Source organism: Anabrus simplex, chromosome 7 (genome assembly GCF_040414725.1).
Source record: "Anabrus simplex isolate iqAnaSimp1 chromosome 7, ASM4041472v1, whole genome shotgun sequence".
Lineage (NCBI taxonomy): Eukaryota > Metazoa > Arthropoda > Insecta > Orthoptera > Tettigoniidae > Anabrus > Anabrus simplex.
This window is the reverse complement of record NC_090271.1, coordinates 182,060,834-182,081,737: the sequence shown is the minus strand read 5'-3', so window position 1 is coordinate 182,081,737 and position 20,904 is coordinate 182,060,834. Positions and strand designations below refer to the sequence as shown.

The 20,904-nt window shown below is 37.0% G+C and overlaps 2 protein-coding genes across 4 annotated transcripts in view; one reads left to right on the top strand and one right to left on the bottom strand.

Moving 5' to 3' along the window:
• Positions 1-17,378, bottom strand: part of mop (myopic) — a 310,174-nt gene extending 292,796 nt beyond the window's left edge. For 2 of the 3 annotated variants that reach the window (XM_067151488.2, XM_067151487.2), the window contains exons 1-2: positions 17,175-17,376; positions 8,286-8,488 (exon numbers count right to left, since the gene is read on the bottom strand). In XM_067151488.2, the coding sequence (XP_067007589.2) occupies positions 8,286-8,488; positions 17,175-17,264 (293 nt within the window). In that variant the 5' untranslated portion in view covers positions 17,265-17,376. Of the gene's footprint in view, positions 1-8,285; positions 8,489-17,174 lie in introns of all 3 variants that reach the window. The other variant, XM_067151489.2, reaches the window with a different exon arrangement.
• Positions 17,379-17,497: 119 nt separating this feature from the next.
• Sec61beta (Sec61 translocon subunit beta) overlaps positions 17,498-20,904 on the top strand; it is a 28,194-nt gene continuing 24,787 nt past the window's right edge. The window contains exons 1-3 of the mRNA XM_067151496.1: positions 17,498-17,656; positions 17,862-17,962; positions 18,511-18,612. Coding sequence (XP_067007597.1) covers positions 17,654-17,656; positions 17,862-17,962; positions 18,511-18,612 — 206 coding nt within the window. The 5' untranslated portion in view covers positions 17,498-17,653. The remainder of the gene's footprint in view (positions 17,657-17,861; positions 17,963-18,510; positions 18,613-20,904) is intronic.

Here is a 20,904-nt window from a genome sequence, read left to right as displayed (position 1 = left end):
AATCTACTTGTTCTAGAGACATACTAGAGATAGAGTCCAACTCGTTGGCTGAACGGTCAGCGTACTGGCCTTCGGTTCAGAGGGTCCCGGGTTCGATTCCCGGCCGGGTTGGGGATTTTAACCTTAATTGGTTAATTCCAGTGGCTCGGAGGCTGGGTGTTTGTGCTGTCCCCAACATCCCTGCAACTCACACACCACACACAACACTATCCTCCACCACAATAACACGCAGTTACCTACACATGGCAGATGCCGCCCACCCTCATCGGAGGGTCTGCCTTACAAGGGCTGCACCCGGCTAGAAATAGCCACACGACATTATTACTGGAGATAGAAAGACTGAAATTTGGAAAGGCAATTCCAGGAGCTGGCAGTGAGATTATCTTTGCTTTAAGAATGTTGATGGTTGTGCCAAAATCACTCATATGCCCCAGTGAAACAGTTAACTGGCATTTGCAGCTCATCAGGTGTATGAGCTAGAGAAGTGTTATCATCTGCATACTGCAGTTCAGGTACACGGATGAGACTATTATGTCTTTGTGATTGGAGTCTGGCCTGATTGAATAACCCTCCATCAAGCATATACTCTTGTTCCACACCTGTGTTGTTTTCAGACGATGTCTCACAAAGCATGACTGCCAGGTACAGGGTAAAGAGTGTTGGTGCAAGTATACAGCCTTGCTTAAGCCCATTAGTGATGGGAAATTCTCCTGAAATTTAATTTTGGTACAACACTTGTCCATGCACATTATCACAGAGTGTCTACATCAATCCAACAAAGTGTTCTGGGCAGCTGAATTGCCTTAAAACCTACCACATTGCTTCTCTAAGCAATATATCGGAGGCCTTTTCCAGATCGTAGAACACAAAAAAGCAAAGGCTTTTGTTGTTCTCTGTACTTTTCATGGAGTTGTCTTGCAAAGAAGATCATATCAGTACTGCATCTTGAGGGACGGAACCCACATTGGGATTCAGGAAGTACCTTCTCAGAGACTATCTGGAGATAATTCAACATAATTTTAGCAAACTATATTACAATGGTGTTAAATGTTCAAGTACACACCTAAAGTGTGTAATCCCAAAATCCATCATGACAAAAGTGCTTTCATGATTTCTATCCAAGTTTAATAGCCTCTTATCTTGAAATTGATTAATACAGAGTAATCAGGAACTCCTTCTGTTTCTCTTGCCCTTACAAATTTAAATATATCAAAGCATCTAGTCCTCCAACACTCTGCCTAATGGTTGGTTGTCTTGCATTACTTCTGCAGTTTGTGTCAAATGAGGAGCTGTTTAGATTACAGTTGTTGTTATGAAGTAAAAATATTTCAGACTGGCGCAAGTGATGCCAACGCAGTGAATTTTTCCATAGAGTGCAATGCACTGAATGGATGAGATAACACGACAACATCGCAGGCACATGCTTGAACAATTCCGAGTAGTCTCTCAAGGCCGAAACATTTCTTGTTTGATAAAGACTATAGTCTGAACACTGTTACTGTATGCCTATTTACTTGCATAATTTGTCTTGCACTTTCTTCCCCAAAATTTGAGTATGAGATTTATGCAAGGAATCAAGAAACTGAATTTGATCAAAACCAACATGCTTTTAAATAGTAATATAGCATTACACATTTATTTCTTTGATTTTGGCCATCTAAGGACCACTGAAAGTAACCCTGTGCATTCATCTTAATCCTCCTTTTCTTGACAAACAATAGTTCTTCATCCTTTCACTTTACCGTTAACTCCTCTGTTGTGTCCAGATGACATTACCTTTCTTTTCCTTCTCCTGGAAACTATCAATCTTCTGAAAGTTGTTCTGTCTTGCATTACATCGTCTGTTATTTCAATCTCTATCATATCTCTTTTTACTCCTTGGATCCACTGGTTACCATTCTTGCTTTTGTAGACATGGTTAAACACTTGTTTTGTCACTCTACTGTTATCCATCCTCATTATGTGACCAAAAAATTTAATTCTCCTCTTTCTGATTGTGTCTAACAGAATTTCATTTTCTTCATCCTTGTAAAGATCTTTATTCCTCCTATGTCTAAACTCTCCTTCCATCGTTTTCAATGGTCCCCAAATTTTCCTTTCCTTTTTTTCTCTATTTCTTCCATTTCACCAGTTTTCATAGAGAACATTCATTCTGTGGCATACAGACTATGATTTGATTACTGTGTTGTAGTGTTTGATTTTAGTTTTCCTTGGGAGATTCTTCTTATTGTAGATATCTTTAGTGAGTTGCTATGGTAGTTCCAGTTTCCTTGCTCTTGATCCATTTGCTTCCTTATCGAGTTCATTAACCTGAATTATTTCACCTATGTATTGTTGATTTTCCCGTACTCTGTTTTTAGCGCTGTGGGTGAATCCCTAATATATGACAAATTTGTCTTCTCAAAAGGTATCTGAAGTCCAACTTTGATATGCTCTAAGGCAGTTTCTATACATCCAGAGAGGATTGCTATGTCATCAGCAAAGGCCAAACAGTTTACACTAATCCCTTTGTGCTCTGAACCTAATCTTACCTCATGATGGAGTCCCCTTTCTTTAAGTCTTCTTTCCCATACTCTTATTACCTTTTCCAGGACGATATTGAAAAGAATTGGGGAAAGTCCATCTCACTGCCTGACACCAGTTTTAATTTCAAATTCATCTGAGATCTCTCCCATAAATTTTAATCTGAATTTTGTTTCAGTCACAGTTTGGCTACTTATATTGATTGATTTTGTGTCAACTCCACATTCGTCTAAAATGTTCAGTAGGAAAATTCTGTCTACTGAATTGTACGCTATTTTGAAGCCCACAAAAACTATGATATTCTTTTTGTTCTTTGTAACCCTGTCTTATATTACAGTTTTCAGGTTTAAAATTTGTTCTGCCCATTATTTGGCCTTTTCTGAAGCCACCTTGATATTCTCCAATTTGTTTGTCTATTATTGGTTCAATTCTATTATGAAGAGCTTTTGACAGTATTTTATATGTAACTGGTACTAGGGAGATCCCTCTGTAATTGTTCACATCTGTTTTGTCATCATTCTTATATAATGGGTGTGTATCAGTAGTTCTTCCTATCATCAGGGATTTTCTCCATTCACCAGATTTCTAGTATTTTGTCAGTTCCTGTCTTGCTTGACTGCCTGCTTCTTTCCACAGTTCTGCAGCAATCAAATCTTCCCCTGCAGCCTTATTGTTTACTGGTCTTCGGATTATGTCATATTTCTTTCTCATCTGGTGGGTCTGAGGGTTTAGTTTTTGGTTGACTGAAATCTAATCCTTCTTCAGGTTCTTTGCAGTTCAGCAGTTTTTCAAAATAATGTGCAAAATTTCACGCTTGTCCTTGTTGTTTAGTCTGATTTTTCCATTTTTGTCTTTAAAACAGAGTTTGGGTGGTTGATGCATTGTTTCCTCTTTGAATGTTCTGTAAAAATTTCTTGTATTTATGTTTAGGGAAATCATCTTCAATTTGCATGAGCCGACTTCTTTCATACTTTCTCTTCACATTTCTTATAGTTTTAGAAGTTTGTTTCTGCACTGTCTTGAAAGTCTGAAAATTCCCATCAGTTTTAGAGGAGTGCCACCTTCTCCAGACTGTCAGTCTCTCATTTATGGCCTCTTCGATTTCTTAATTCCACCATCTATGCTTCTTTTCCCTCTTCAGAGGACGTAGTTCCTGAGCAGCTTTAGTTATTTTTGTTCTCATATCCTCCCAATTCTTTGCACTGTCCTTTTCTAACTTCTCTTTGAATTTTTGGTTTACTTTTGAATTCTTAATATTTCAACATCAAATTTAGTTCTGTTCTCTTATTTTGTCTATTTTGAGGGATGAATCTCATTTTTATGGTCATGAGGTAATGATCACTCTCAATGTTGGCTCCTTTTCTTTTACCTTAACATTTTGGATTTCCGTTTTACTCTTACCAGAGATAGCTATGTGGTCAATTTGTAATTCCCCGAGGTGTAGGTTTGGAGACCGCCAGGTTTTTTGTTTTCTACTCAGCTTTTTAAAGTAGGTATACATTAGTTTGAAATTAAAAGCCTTGCATAGCTCAACAAGCTTTATTCCAGTTCTATTTGTTCTTTTGTATGCCGGGAACTGTCCTTCAATCTTCTTATAAATCCTTTCTCTCCCAACTTGTACACTGAAGTCTCCAAGAACACTTTGACGTGATCTGCAGGAATTTTGTGGATTTCGTTTTCCAAGAGTTCCTAGTACTCTTCCACTTTGTCAGGATTTTTCATGTTCTTTATTGGAGCATGAGCATTAATTAATATATAATTTTTATTTCCACATCTTATGGTCAAAAGAGACAGTATTTCACAGGGTGAATAGAAGTTTTGGACCGATTCCACTATGCTTTTGTGTACTATGAAAGCAGTTCCTAGGTGCGGGACGTTCTTCATTATTCTCTTCCCCGTTTTCCTTTGTATATTCTGTAATTTTCTGAGTCTAACATATTACTGTCTGTATATCTGGTTTTCTGAAGAGCAAGTATTAAGATTTTCTGGTCGTCTAGAATTTTGATTAGTCCTTTTAGTTTTCCAACTTTCAGAAGTGTATTAATATTTAGCATACCAAACAAGTATTTTTGTTTTAGTCTTGGTTTGCTGTTAGTAGATGGGTCACCAGTAGAAGGCTCCAACTCCTCCTTGCTGTTCTGGGCTCAGCAGAATCCTTAGGTCCAGTTGTATGGCAAAATGCCATGGTGGATTGACGTTTCCAATTACCACCTGAAGTAGTTATTCCGTAAGAGTGCATTATGCATAGATTACTTGACTTTCCTGGGGAACGGTTTGTTGCCCGTTCCAAGATTAAAACTACGGTTGTAAGCCGTTGAGTTTATTTCTCAGCCGCAGCACCTCACATGGTGTACAGATGCTGACCACAACACTGTTCATTGCGAGAACAGACGTGTGGATTTAAGTTTTAAAAGCAGTTGTTCCACCTCCTTTGCCATTGGAATTTGTTGTCTTCCATCGCCATCAGAGCTGTTGACTCCTTCATTTGATAGATTTTAGTGACATTTGCTTCACTGAGGGCCATCCTCCTAAGGGAGCTTATCTGCCCGAAGCCGTTGGCTCCCTTAGGGTGTCAGGTTATTTTCCGCCGCCCAACACTCGGCGTTGAGTTGCTGGCAGTATGGTCTACTCCATTACCATAGCAGGGTATCCTGGCCAGACTGGGCATTACACTTTAATATTATCACATTTTATTAAGTTCCATAACATATTATATAAAATAAATCCCCTGGAACTATCGGCCCTGAGTGTAAAAAAGTGAAGGAGAGTTTAAGTGGGCCATGACTACTACTCCCCAAACTTGACTGCAGATATACAAAACAAACCAACCCCATGGTACTAAAACCCTGATGGCCCTTGGCCTACAAGCGACCGCTGATCAGCCGACAGGCCTACAGATTACAAGGTGGTGTGTGGTCAGCACGAACCCTTTGGGCTGTCATTCTTAGCATTCGAGACTGGGGGCTGCTATCTCACTGTCAGATAGCTCTTCAATTGTAATCACATAGGCTAAGTGGACTTTGTACTAGCCCTCAGATGCAGACAAAAAATCCATGACCTGGTTAGCAATTGAACCAGAGGCCTCAAGATAAGAGGCAGACTGCTAACCCTTTATTAAAGCCACGGTCACTTCTTTCCCACTCATTTCCTTTCCCATCTCATCATCGCCATAAGGTCTATCTGTGTCAGTGCAACATACAGAAAAATTGCATTAAAGAAATTTAAAAGGGGGAAAATAAAGTCTATCATAAAAAAAATCTTCGACTTCTACCTAAATTTTCCTAGAGAAGCGATTCCATGCTTACATAGACAGGGTGCCAAATTTTTTAGTATGTTCAGTACTATGTATCTATATAAACAGCTCTTTTCAAGAATGAAATTCTGTAAAAAGCCAGATCTGTTCTCCCATGCCAGATGATCACCTCATAAATTGAGATTTTCTGTTGGAATAAATAAAATAGTAATAACTATGAATTGATCTTGGTACATTTTTCATATTCAGTACATATATTCAGTATCTCTTTCTTGCATATATTGGTACCTCTGACACGAATAAATAATAAATAAAATGAATTACCACTGCACTGAACTTGACTACAAACATTAACACACTCATCCAACAAAAAAAGATGCCAGGCATAGTTATGAATTTCATTATGGTCCATATTGATGATTGATCACAATCAAAGGGTAGAGAAGGGTCCACCTATTCAATACTATTAAATACCAATTACATACCATGGTACCATGGACTCTACGCCAGACATCTCAAAACTACCCCGAATAAATGTAACAAATTATTATTTATAAATTTCATTTTCCGTATTGACAGATTCAAAGTATAGATAAGAAAAGTGTTTTTCCACCAAGTGTTTTTCCAAGTGTTTTTTCACAGACATCAATAACGACATGACGATACTAAACATAAACTCCAAGGGCCCACTGCTCAACATAATCGAAGATTTCTACATTTCTTTAGACCAATACGCTAACCCCAATCATAACATTAATGATATTACAGAAAAAACCAGCATCATTTTTGACAAAGCCATTCCGGCACTAAAGAATGATTACCTCAAAATAGTAAACACACGCTCCAACAAACCAACGAATCACAAGCCCGACCCCGCCCCTACTTCCCCAACGGCCACTCCTTCCCCTCCACAGCTAATATGAGCCCCAGACGCACTCGCAGTAGAACACATCAAGCCTTCAAACACATCGGCACAAGACTTCCACAACAACTAAAGTAAGTACTCTTTCCATACACACACCAGGCATTCCTTCATACACACACCACCGGTATACATATATCACCTTATCTTTACAGACTACAACCATAAACGTAGACGAGAGAGGTGTTGCCACCAACTACTTCTAATTCAAACTCAAGACCTGCTGTTTACTATATAAAAACTTACCAGAGTACATCACAAGTTGGAATATATAACACAATATAAAAAAATTTCTTCATGACAAAGGTCCATATCAATATGACGCATACCGGCTTCAGAACTTTCTCGAAGATTACCATACACAGCTAAAATCAACATAACATAAAAGCAAAGGAACTACACAGAAGAAAGAAGAATGGAACCTATGTAACATGAACTAAAAATTTTTAACACGTGTCTACCTATACTTACCAAATTTTAATGTGTTTAAACTTTTTAAGTGTTTTATATTATGACCCATATGTTTTAATATGTCCTACATACTCATGTTCTAACTTACTGTAACTTTTTACCTTGACTACTGATATTTTAATTACATGCTACTGTATACATTTCCATCCCCCATTAGACATCCGGATGTCTAATACAATAACAACTTGTGAATTGTCTAATGGCTGGAAACAAACCATGTACTAGCTGATGATGGCCGTTAAAGAGCCGAAACCGGTACTAGTTTAATCTGTTTAAAATAAATTGTATTGATTGGTGGAAAAACACTTTTCTTATCTATACTTTAAATGTAACAAATACACGAGTATTACAACTTTGAGCCTTTTTAAAATTTGATTTATTCTTTTGGGCAAAACAGATCCATCAAATGTATTTAAATACTGTATATGTTTTTATGTATAGTACAACCAACATACTGTTGAAATGTTCATTCCATTAGTTACACAAGTTTTTCACAGAATCCAATCTGATAAATTGCTTGAGTATGACCATACAATCCAGTATTCTAATTCACAAACATAACTTTTCTACTTTATTTGTAGTCTACTACGTTAAAGCTTGTGTTTCAAACATATGTTCTGGAAATATTTTCACGCAAAGCAGAGGAAGGAGACAGTTGTTTGACTGAATCGCCAGTAGATAATCTATGGCGGGCAAGGCAATTTTCGTACATGCATTTGGCACGCGCTTACTTGTGCAGTGTAGCCCTCATGGCAAGCATGGCCAACAGCTATCCAAAGCTGTTGCCTTAGGGCAGCCCAGTTGTGCAAGCTTGATCTATTAAATGTTTAACTACAAATGACAGATCTCCAAAAATAATTACACCATAAGCAATAAGAAATTAAGTGATAAAGAATATTCAAGTGCAGAAAGGCCATAATCTTTTAACTGTGCAATTAATTAAATTTTAACCGAAATGTAAATATTTATGCTTATGAAGAAACAGGCAGAAGTTAAACATACTATGTCAAAATGTAATCAAGCAAAGTTTTTTACAATTCACAGCCCAAAATCAGTCTTAAAACAGCAAGCCATGATCAAAACTTAATAAATCTTACAACGAAAAAGAAATCATACCATGTGAACTGAACAGCTGCAGCACCATCTTTGTTCATAGGGAAACGACTCTGCAAAAAATGCAACTGGCAATAATACTCCTTCAATTTTGAGCAGCCTGTCACATCTTTCACAGCACACACAGCAGATGCACGTAAACCTTCGAGTGCATGAATCTCATTAGAGTACATCTCAGGGTCTTCATGATAGAAATCTCGGATATACTGAAACAGAGTTAAATTTTTATTTATTTGAACATCTATATAATGATATTTGTGATACGTACATTTGTATAACATGGATAGGGTAGAGGATAAAATCCTACCCTTTTTCTAGTGCAGCTCATGTATAAATTGAATCTTTCTTCTTTATTCGTGTCAGAAGTATCAACTTTACTTATAGATATTTAACAAAAAGCAACAAGATATCTACATTCCTACTATACAAATATACAAGTCTATTATACAATCACAGATAGAGCAACAATATTCGAGAGCTAGATGATGCTTGCCCAGTATTGGGCAACGTCAATAGCGTTGGGGGAGGCTGCAATCAAGTCTTTCATAGTGCACATTGAAGGACATAAAACACACTGACATAGATGTTGGATCGTCTGCTGCTCTCCGCAATCACAAAGTGATGAATCACTTGAGAAGCCCCACTTCCGCAAGTTTACTTTGGTTCTGCCGACTTCTGTACGGAGTCTGTTAAGGGCTTTCCATACTGTCCACTTCTCCTGGTGTCCACATGGAAGACTTTCCTTTGGCTCTATCCAGTTGGAAAGGTGGTGGATTGAATGATTTATACAGATAGGAACATGAGAAGGAACACAGAACAGGATAAGAGGTCAGTGTGGGAGAGGAGAATATGAAAAGGAGATGGCAGTATATGAAAATGTAGAGGCTGGCCTGTCCTCCTGCGTTTTGATGTTAGTCTCATTTTCTCTTTCCACTGCTCCCACTTCCCACACTAACCTTATCGCATTATGTTTTCATACCTTTCCCTCTTGTTTTGCCGATAACCCCATGCTTCTTTACCTTTCACTTTCCTCTTCTCTTCTGATTAGTGTTAAGAGGAGATTGTTGTCTAATTGTACTTCCTCTTAAAACTTAATTACTACCGAGCTCGATAGCTGCAGTCGCTTAAGTGCGGTCAGTATCCAGTATTCGGGAGATAGTGGGTTCAAACCCCACTGTAGGCAGCCCTGAAATGGTTTTCCGTGGTTTCCCATTTTCACACCAGGCTAATGCTGGGGCTGTACCTTAATTAAGGCCACGGACACTTCCTTCTGGCTCCAAGCCCTCTCCTGTCCCATCGTTGCTATAAAACCTATCTGTGTCGGTGCGACGTAAAGCAACTAGCAAAAAAAAAAAAAAAAAAAAAAAAACAACATCTTAATTACCATCACCACCAATGATGACACTGGGTTGAAACAGAGCACCCTACCTTATCCAGTTCTGCAATAAAGGTTAGAACTGCAATTAGATAAAAACAGTTATATATATATATATATATATATGGAACAAGGACGATGCACAAACTATGCACTCCACGCCATCTCTCCGCCGACAGCTCGGAACATACCACTTATGTAGGATGCTAATTAGTTTATAATATCACCTATTCAATACATTAAAATTTTAAACAATTAAGAATTTATCTTTATTTCCATATGAGACATGTTTCGCCTTTTGTTGAAGGCATCATCAGTCACAGTACTACCTCAAGGCATAAATCAGGTACCTGATTTGTAATTAAATTGTAATTGCTAAGAAATAATATTGACATATTACAGTAGGGATAAGCAATGAGAAAAGCAATGTTCAGTGATAATATGGATACCAACATATCAGTCGTTTGCTGTAATTACCAGTTGTGAAGGATAACAGTGTCAAACTGTTAAGGTATGTCTTACAAGGGTTAACATAACATATTTACATGGAGGCAGTCTAAGGGAAAGATAAGTGACTGGTACCAATAGGAAGACCACAGGGTATTCAACATTGTCCAGCAGCAGTGGACCGAATCAGGCTTTTGGGCTTATGCGGTGTCAAGAAAATAAGGTGAAATTCTTAACGTTTCGCAGGGAACTGTGCTCTGCATCCTCAGAAGAAATCTCGACTGTCCACGAGAAAGGCTTTTTAAACAATGACACTTTTAAATTTGGACGTTATAATAGAAGTAGAAAATGGTACGGTAATTCGTCACCAGATGGCCCCCAGGACATGGCAACGCTAGCGTTCGAAGCGTAAGCTGACCGAACCATCACAATCAGTCTAAGCAGTTCACATAACGTGTTTGTGTAACACATGACACTGGCTATCAATTAAGTAATACCTGGTTGCCAGCCATTAAAAATTTACATAGGTAGTTCCCTTCCCGGTCCCTTCACTATTGTTATTTTGTCTCTTGTGTTTTCCAAATTCAAACGTTCCTCGTCGCCAGATGTTTCATTCCAGGCTTGTGTCTATGCCATACATCTGCCTACATGCACCTACTAAGGCAAATTTTAACGTTACATTTAAAATATATATTTTTTGGTGTAGATTTGTTGATGACATTTTCGTCATCATCGACAATAGATCCACAAATGAAACCGATATATTAGATAAACTCAACACAATGGACCGCCATATAAAATTTACCACGGAAACTAAAAACAATCGCAATCTGAACTACTTGGACATAACGATAACCAGACATGAAGACCACCTTTCTTACAAAATATTCAGAAAACCCACGCATACCTCAAATACAATCAAAATAGATTCCGTCCACCCCAACAAAGAATTACAACTAATTCATAACATAGCTAAAAACAATGGATACAAGAAAGAAATGGTCAACAAAATCATTCACAAAATAAAATCCCAACCCAAAACCAAATTAACAAAAGCGGACAAATCCAAGAAAGATTATGCACTATTCACCTTCAATAATGTACACAAATACCCCATAACTAATGTTTTTTAAAAACATAACTTAAGAATAGCATTTAAAACTACACACAACAGTACCAACATCATACACAACGTCAGGACAATCAACAGCAACAACAAATACAACCACTCAGGCGTATACCGCATCAAATACAATAACTGTGAGACAAGCTATGTCGAACGTACCGGTAGAAACTTCCTAACCCGATATAATGAACACACAAATGTGGTAAAACACAATAATTTTTCCTCAATAGGCCAACATGTCGAAGACTATAAACACAGTTTCACAAACATCGAGAACGACATGCAAATCCTGAAGATAAACCCCAAAGGCCCCCTGCACAACATAAGAGAAGAATTTTACATCTCTCTACATCAGTATACCAATCCAAATTACAACAGAAATGAAATTACAGAAAAAACTAACATCATCTTCAATACAGTTATCCCTGCCCTAAAAAACTCTTACCTTAAGATAATCAATAAACAAAACACGACACGCGACAGAAACATCAAACAACACACCTAGCTCCACCCCAATCCCCACAACAGCAACTCTCCCTACCCCTCACAGCAGCTAGTATGAGCCCAAGAAGAACACGAAGTAGTACACACCAAGCTCGCATATCAAACACAACTCAGCCACACCAATAACAGTAAGTACATATTCAAATTAGCACACACAACCCTTAGACATTCCTCCAACATAAAATATCACTCATACCTCAATCTTATCTTCCACAGATAATATAACATCACTGCACAGCTACAAATGGGAAAGGAGCCACTACTTTGAACCCAATGTCACCCAAATTTTATGGACGCCACAGGACAACATATTCAATTTTAACATAAGGCAACAAGATTCAACATACAGCAGAGCTGAACATATTTTAGCCTAATTCTATCCATATGTCTGGCACCTTTTTTAAAACTGGAAAGTGTTAAATATACACTAGGGAAGCTGACTCACACTAACGTTTTTGTAGTGAACGTGTCCCACAGGCATGATTTGAGTAGAGACTCGTGTGTGAACACTGAAGTGGACAAGGTCAATACAGATATTGTTAAAATTTGTAAACATTTCCGGAATACTCAGGTTATTGAATGCAGCAGTTTTGAGAGACACTGTTAGGGCCTATACAAAACATGGCCTCCATCTAAACAATTCAGGTAAAAGAGAAATTGCTAATATTGTTCACAATTTTGTTATTCATAAAATATGTAGTTTGAAAAATGCAACTCCCTTAGGTTATAACACCCACCAGGAAAACTAGTAGAAAGAGCCAGTGTTTTTCAAGCTGGCTCAGTCAACTAGAAAATGTTATGAATTTTAAGAGGCCATGTAAACCAAAACTAGCATCTGTGACCGAATCGGATCGGTCACCAAATCAAACCATTATCAAAGATAGTTTAGTAAATAGCCAAACTGAAGTATGTTATTCTCCTATTCATAAAATACCAGTACATGAAACATCAGGTCAGAAATCTCCACCAATAATGAGCGATACAAAAAGTAGTTGCCGAGAGGTAAATGGCATCCAAAAGAAGGATAGCAAGGGTAAATCTCTCAATTTATTGCAAGTGAATATCCAATGCATTAGAAATAAGTTGTTAGAACATTTTTGCCAAACCGAGAAAGTTATGTGATTTGTGGATCGGAGCATTGGCTTTCTGAAAATCAAGTAGAATATTTTGTGCCCCGTGGATATACTGTTGCAGATATGTTTTGTAGGAGTAAAAAGAAAAATGGGGGAGCTGGGATTTTAGTTAGAGTGTTTAAAATTTGTAAAAATTGATTTAAGTCAATATTGTGTGGAATTAGAGGGAGAATTTAGTTGTCTGAAGCCGGTTGATCAGAAATTGATAATTGTTAGTTTGTATAGATCTCCAAATGTCGATGCTTACGTATTTCTTAAGAATTTTGAATTAGTAATGGAAAAAATGTTGAAGTTTAAGGCCAAAGTTGCCGTTTGTGGGGATTTTAACATAGAGATGGCATATTCAGATGGGCAGATTTCGAGAAATTTTCTGAATTTACTAAGAACTCTAAATTTAACTTGCACAAACAAGCTACCTACATGTAATAATGCATGCTTGGATAATATTATTGTAAATTTTTCTAGAGATTTGTATGAACTTAGACTTGTTGGTGGGGGTTTTGCAGATCATGACCGCTTGCTTCATATCATTATATATCTTAACCAGCCTGACATAATTTACAATGACAAACCTGTTCTGATGTGGGTGAAAAGTCAGGGTGATGATTATGTTAACATATTTATTGAAAATCTGAAACAAACTAACTGGGGCTTTGTATTTGAAATGGGAGAAAATGATATTGAAACTGTATTTGGAAAGTTTTTAGATAAATTGGTTGAATTGTGGCATTTATGTTCACCACTGGTAAAAATTAGTCATAATGGTAAACTTAAAAGCAAGAAGGTGAACTGGTATTAAAAAGGTATTCCACTCTGAAGAAAGTTACAACTGGTGTGCCACAGGGATCTGTCTTCGGTCCATTTTTATTCATTCTGGCAGTGAATGATTTACCGCAAAATGTCAAATGTCATGGTCTTATATTGTACGCGGATGATACAACGTTAATTACAAAACACGAGAGCATCTCAGGTTTGCATCGGATGTCACAGGAAGATCTTGCAACTGCAATGCATTGGTTTTCATCCAACAGGCTGTTGTGCAATCAAGATAAAACTCAATTTCCCACGCTAGGATTATCCAAAGATATTGAAAGTCAGTCAGTCAAACTTTTGGGTTTCCATATTGATGCCAAATTGAACTAGAAAACACACATTGATCATGTTTGTAAAAAAAATATCACAAGTGGCCTATTTGATACGGACATTGAGGGATTTAGTTAGCAGCGACTACCTAAAGATGGCATATTTTGGCCTCTTCCAGTCACAAATTACTTATGGACTGTTATTATGGGGGCATTCTTCTAATATAGAAAAAGGTTGTCCGAACAATGTGTAGGGCTGGTGCAATTGACCATTGTTGACCTCTCTTCATTAAGCTTAAAATACTGACAATTATAAATTTGTATATTTATATATCTTTGACATATGTTAAAAACAACATAAATGAATTCAGTACTAGGGAAAACATTCACCTTCATGATACTCGAGGTAAAGCAGACATTGACATCCCAATTTACAGGTTGTCAAAAACTGCTCACCACATAAAATCAGTTGTTTAGGATTATTTAATAAATTACCACATTCTGCACGGTCCACTCCATTAAGTAATTTTAAAAGAAAAATGTATGATTGGATAATAGAAAATCCATTTTATAATACCTCTGAATTCTTAGAAATGCATAATGTTAGTATTAAGTTTTAAAAAAAGGTGTATGTTCATTTAGCCTTAGTAATATTAAGTACTAAATTAACAGTTGACGAAGCCTATTTCATTGTATATGGTCAATGGCAAATTAAGATTCTTGATTTATTCTTTGTATATACATGAAGATAAAATCATTGATTCATACAACGTGACAATTTTACAAGCAAATCATATCATTTAAACTCCAAGAATATCAACCAAGTTTACAACTATGTAAATAAGACTTGAACACAGAAGTCAACCGATGAATTGAACAACACGCAAGACACGAACGTTCATGTGCATGAAGTGTTCCTATATATATTGTATTCATCTTATATATATATATATATATATATATTATTATTATTATTATTATTAGAAAAGCGCACGAATGTGCATTACAAAGATCATTGACCGTTTTAGTCTTTGCTATAGTCACATAGAGATTTGTTGTTGTTTTTACATCTTGTAATGTGATACATGTCACAGAACTGATCACACAGAGAACATTCACATTTTTCATTTGGGTCGTGATAAGACATATTTTTACATATATAGGCCTATAAGTAGAGATGTGTTTTATAAACTAATTGCATTGTCTCATTATTGACTGATTGATGCATGCATGTGTCCACACACATACTAGTTGTCTGTCAGTAAACTCAATTTTGATGATAAGCCTAATACAGTAATACATTACAATGAAACTTCTCCTGGAACCATTTGTTTGTGTCTGTTACACTGAAAATGCTACACAATAATTTCTTTATCTTGTGTCTGCGTCTGTCAATGAGAACATCTGCTACTGAGAAGCAATTTATTTATATATATATATATATATATTAGACAAATCAGTTTGAGTGGCGTTTATAAAAGTAGATAAGATCACAATATGAAGATAAAGTTGGAATTCAAGAGGACAAACTGGGGCAAATATTCATTTATAGGAAGGGGAGTTAGGGATTGGAATAACTTACCAAGGGAGATGTTCAATAAATTTCCAATTTCTTTGAAATCATTTAGAAAAAGGCTAGGAAAACAACAGATACGGAATCTGCCACCTGGGCGACTGCCCTAAATGCAGATCAGTATTGACTGATTGACAGTGACATACACGCCAGATCCCGTTTCGACATGCCCCATTTGGATGTGACCAAATGTTTGTCATACAGCATTCCCTAGACAATGTAATCTTAATCATAGCTTCATGACATAGATGTGAATGTATGGTTCAGCTGAAGATGACCCTATGTAAGGGGTCGAAACTGGTCCTGTAGCATAATAAGTGCAATAAATAAGTATTGATAGGTGGAAATCCTTTCCCATTTCTAACTGTGTAATTTGTCAATATGGAAATGAAGATTATAGATTACGACAACTTGAAGATGTCAGACAAGCTGCTAGTCTTTAGACAATATGGTTTACAAGGGGATATCAAAATACCATTAGAGACAAAAAAATTATAACGTAGGAATGAACAAAAAATAATATTGGCCAAATTTTGCCACCTCCTAAGGTTGACGTCCCTAGCCATGTATCCAGTGAACATACATTACAAATCCACCTCTGGCCGTGCATATAAATACAGTAGGCTTCAGTGGTGGAGTCATGCGAGACAGATGGTGGATAACAGGTTACCCAGAGGAATGATGGACTCAACCATGAAAGGTAAGAGAAACAGAAGGACATAAAGAAGAAAAATTAAGATAATGATGATGGCTAGACTTCAGCTTTTAATGATTTAACCCTCAAACACACGCGTATGGGGTGGAAACCACCCCAGGTCATTTTATTTCCTAGTGAAATGTACAAATAACTTTTCTGTGCTCTCCCCAATCTTGTACCTTTCTGGCTGGATCCCCGCAGAAAGAGTCATTCTTACATAATCCATCTTAAAATCTCCAATTAATACAGTAATTCATATTTTACAATACAATGATATGTGGGATGGAAAGCACCCCCACACGTGTGCCTGTGTCCTATTATCTGGTGCGTGTGCTTGAGGGTTAAAGAAAAGAAGTGTAGAACTAAATGATGGCATGAAGCTAGTTGCAAACAGAGGATTGTGGTCATGTCCAGTTAATTCACATAGGCTAGCAGACTGAACACTGGAGAGCATACCGTTATATAAAACTGATGTATGCTTGTATGTTAGTTAAAGACGCCTAGGTTTGGAAGGCATACCTTCTTCGGGCTTCTGGAGAGTAACATGACAATGCTATAATGTATACCTTGTTTACTTTATTTGTAAATTCATACAAGGTTAGAAGTACACATTAAATACATCAGAGCTGATTATATGTTAAGGACTTCAAGCATTAAATTTCGTCGACAAATTCTTCCATGAAAATCACCACTCAAGCTAACGAAGTTGTCCGATAATTAGAATACAGTGATTAGAGCTTGGCTTACCTTGCTCTAGATCATTCTCTCTTAAGTGATAAGTAAACAAACACGTTTCCTGTGAAAGTGCTATTTACTGTATACAATTGAAAACTAACTTAAAACAATATTTTTTTCCAGAAATAACTACAATGAGTCAATAACGAACCGTCACACTTAGCCAAAATAAATTAAATTAATCCACCAGTATTTGTCAAGTAGGACACTAAAACCTCACCTGTTTCAGTTTAGGACCAAATGAAGTCGGTTCAGGGCTTATTTTTAAGTCAAAACTAAGCATAGGCAGCCGAGGAACTGCCTCCATCATGCACCGGCACAATAAATATACAAATTCAGAAACGGGTTAAGGAAGCAGTCTTGTCTTGTGATCACTTGCGATTCTCCCACAACACAATTTTGCGATGTCATTTAACTTCTTCTTTCCCTCGAAAGATAGCGCAATCGTTTTACGATCGTCAATTTCCTTGCGCTTTGCATTATAGGTAAACAAATGTCATGTGTTGATGACGTTTACTCCAGTGGCTGTGACGTTATATCCTCCTTTTCAACGTTAGCGGAAGATGTTACGACGTGGAATATAGGTTATAGCACAGTTCTTCAAGAGTTTTCTGGCACAGTGAATAGTGGGACTGTTGGGTTAAGAGCAAGTAAGCACGACATTGTGTTGCCGTCACAGCTAGTAGAAAGAGTTTCGAAATGGTAAGGTAACTCTATATCTAATAATAGTTGTTATTTGAACTATATTTGTCTCAAAACTGAGTATTTGTTTGGAGTAAACTATAACCCATATGTCATGTGAAAGTACGACTGAGGATAATTATTCAGCTTTATTCTCAGCTAGTATTTCACCTCGTTGTAGGTTTAGAAAATTCGAGTTTTTTTTTAATTATATATTTTCCTACAGCCTGCTGCGCCAAGTACGACTTCTGTTGGAGCTGGAAGCCGCACTCCAACCAAAGCTGTTGCACCTCGAGCTTCAAGTGGTGGTGGTGCCGTAAGACAGAGGTAAAGCTTTCTCCAGGGATGTTCTCTGACAATAATTTGAAATAATTTGTTTAAAAGTTGTGAAAACATACTTAGTACTCATTTATATTGATTTAGGAAGAATTTTGTAAATTTTTTGAAGATTAATTGAAACCTTTACTGATTTAGATCTGGATTTGTTTCGATCATATGCAAGCCATTTAATAATGTCCTTATTTTATATTGTACTAACCATGTAGGCAGTGTGTTTCTTTAGTTGAGATTTAGTGAAGTTATCCGTTTGTGTTAGTGTTACCATATTTTACTTCAAGGGAGGAACAAGAATGGATTGCCATCTGGTTATCATTATTATTTATGGAGTGCAAACTGAATTCTACTAAAAGGTTTTAGAATCATATTTGCATTATGTATCTGAATACTGTGACACCAGAAAACTGTGGACATCAGTAATTACAGAAGTTTTTAAACAGCGTGTGCATGTTGCATCAAGTAGGCTAATGGTCATTTTTATAACTTAGCCTGTGGTCTATTTCAAATCTGTATGGCAAATACTTTTGCAATTGTTTTAGAAAAACTACTACCACTACCACTTCAGTGAGAAATCGCACTACTGGGGCTGGCAGTGGAGGAATGTGGAGATTCTACACCGATGATTCTCCTGGTATTAAAGTGTAAGTATTTAGGCTTAGGCAAACTATTTTTATCCTGCTTTCATTTACTCTAGATCAGAGAGCCTCCTTTTTAGGATATAATTCGGCCACTTGTCAGGACACACTAGGTATAGATTCTATTGCAGTTACTCATATTTTGGAAACAGTAAAAGTATATAAAAATGACGTAAAGCAATACCTGAACTAGCAGAGAAGGGATCTTTCCTTCATGCTTGTCAGAGACGCACCAACCTCATCCTAGAAGTATTCTAATTTTTATAAAAGAATGAAAACGAGACTCTAAATGTGCCATACACAGCCATTTCCTGTGCTGCTCTTGATCAGCTGTGATGAAGGAAAGTTTCCTGTTGTCTTCAATAGAGCTTGTATGGGTCCAGTACACGAGCCAGCTATCTCCAATTCGGGCCTCAGAAATTTAACACCAAGATGTTAAATTTAACATGTTACAATTGACATGTATATGGTGATTGTGTCTTCCAATTGACTTTGCAAGTTAATTCAGAATGTTGAGGTTAACAGCTTTAACATGTTGGCATGTTATCCGCTTCAAGTGGAAAACATGTCAAGTCAATTCGCTGTTCGTGAGATGTCAGCACAGGTTTGGCAACTTCCGTGCTGTTTCCATGCCAACAGATAGCCTAAACGACGCACACAACATGCTTCTCGTGAAGTAGCATTATAGTTACAACACTCTCCGATACTCATTCTCTTTGTTATAAGCTACAAATACAGTACACGCACGTGTGTTATTCTCTCTGCACTATACTAAAATTTATAGTCAGAAATGGAGTAGAGCAAAGAAATTAATCCGGACATAATTAATGATGTAATACACCTTGTTTGTGGGATGTCTCATCAAAGGAATACAGAGATAAAGTGAAGAAAGCCAATAGGTTCCAGAAACTCGAAATTATCTGTAATTGTTCCCGCGAGTGCATCAAAAAAAACTAGTGTCCCTTCCGCCCCCAGTACAGTCGAGAATTGCAGAAAGGTTCAGAAAAGTCGGGGGCGGGAGCGAACAAAGTTTATACTTCAAAGTGGTTTGCTTTTGAATCAATGAGCAGGATGAGGGGGAAAATGTGCGTAATAAAATTGCATTTCTAAATCATAACAAGAAGCAACAGTGGCAATAAAAAAGGCCAAATCCTCTTCATCTAAGTCCATTGTCCTTGTTTGAAAATACTAGACACCACATAAATGTATTACCACAAATTGATATGATGAACTACCTGTATATAAACACAGAAAGTCAAGTTTAACATGTTTACTAAGTGTGGACACAATGTTAAATGGAACAGTATTTAACATTTAACATGTTGATGGTGTCACCAGTTAACATTTAACATGTTGTTGAATGTTAATCAGTGGAGACCGGCCTTAAAGCCTGTCCAAAGAAGGAACTTAGATGCGAAAATTGATTTTTCGCAATTCGTAAATGATGAAATGCAAATATTTGCCAAGAGCTACGACTTTTTGCTATGGTTGCCATGTTTATGACATAGTTCAGTCAGTACATCCTTTCAACGTGTTGAAGGTCAGCCATGATGATAACTATGATGTCATGACCCAACATTTTATATTTACGTTGAAGGGATGTACTGACTGAACTATGTCATAAACATGGCAACCATAGCAAAAAGCACACCATGGGTTACAGCAGAAAATGATCACATCGCATAATGCATACTGATGATATAAATTCACCATAGAAATCACAATGAACCATTAAAATACTGGAAATTAAAAACAAAGGAAGAAAACATCAGAGATCACTTCGTTACCACTTGAGCATGTGATCATTATGGAGCAATTTACGGTTTACAATTTACCAACGCAGATGCATGCTGAAGAATCAGAAAAGCATGTACGAACGATATGAAACGATACATGAGGAAGAAGTGAGGAGAGATCCTTCTTTATGCTTATCAGTGACCTACCGACCCACCCAAGAAACGTGTTATTACTCGCACAGAAAAATTAAAATGAAGGCTACGTTACATTGCAAGTTCGAACAGTAGGAAGCATATTGTTTTCAAATGGTACTCACAGAATGTTATTTTGGTATCCATTGCATATACTGCCGGCATCGTCTATGAAGCCAGCCAAGGTTAATTTGAAAGCGCTTGAGGTTAATTCATTGCAGTTTGATACCCAATTAAACACCGAAAACAATATACATAAATCCAGCTTGAATGTACGAATCATTCCTTAATTAGTTAACTACACAATACCGCACAATGTCCGTATACAAGCCATTAATTAAATATCAAAACTTGAAATGACGGTAATGGC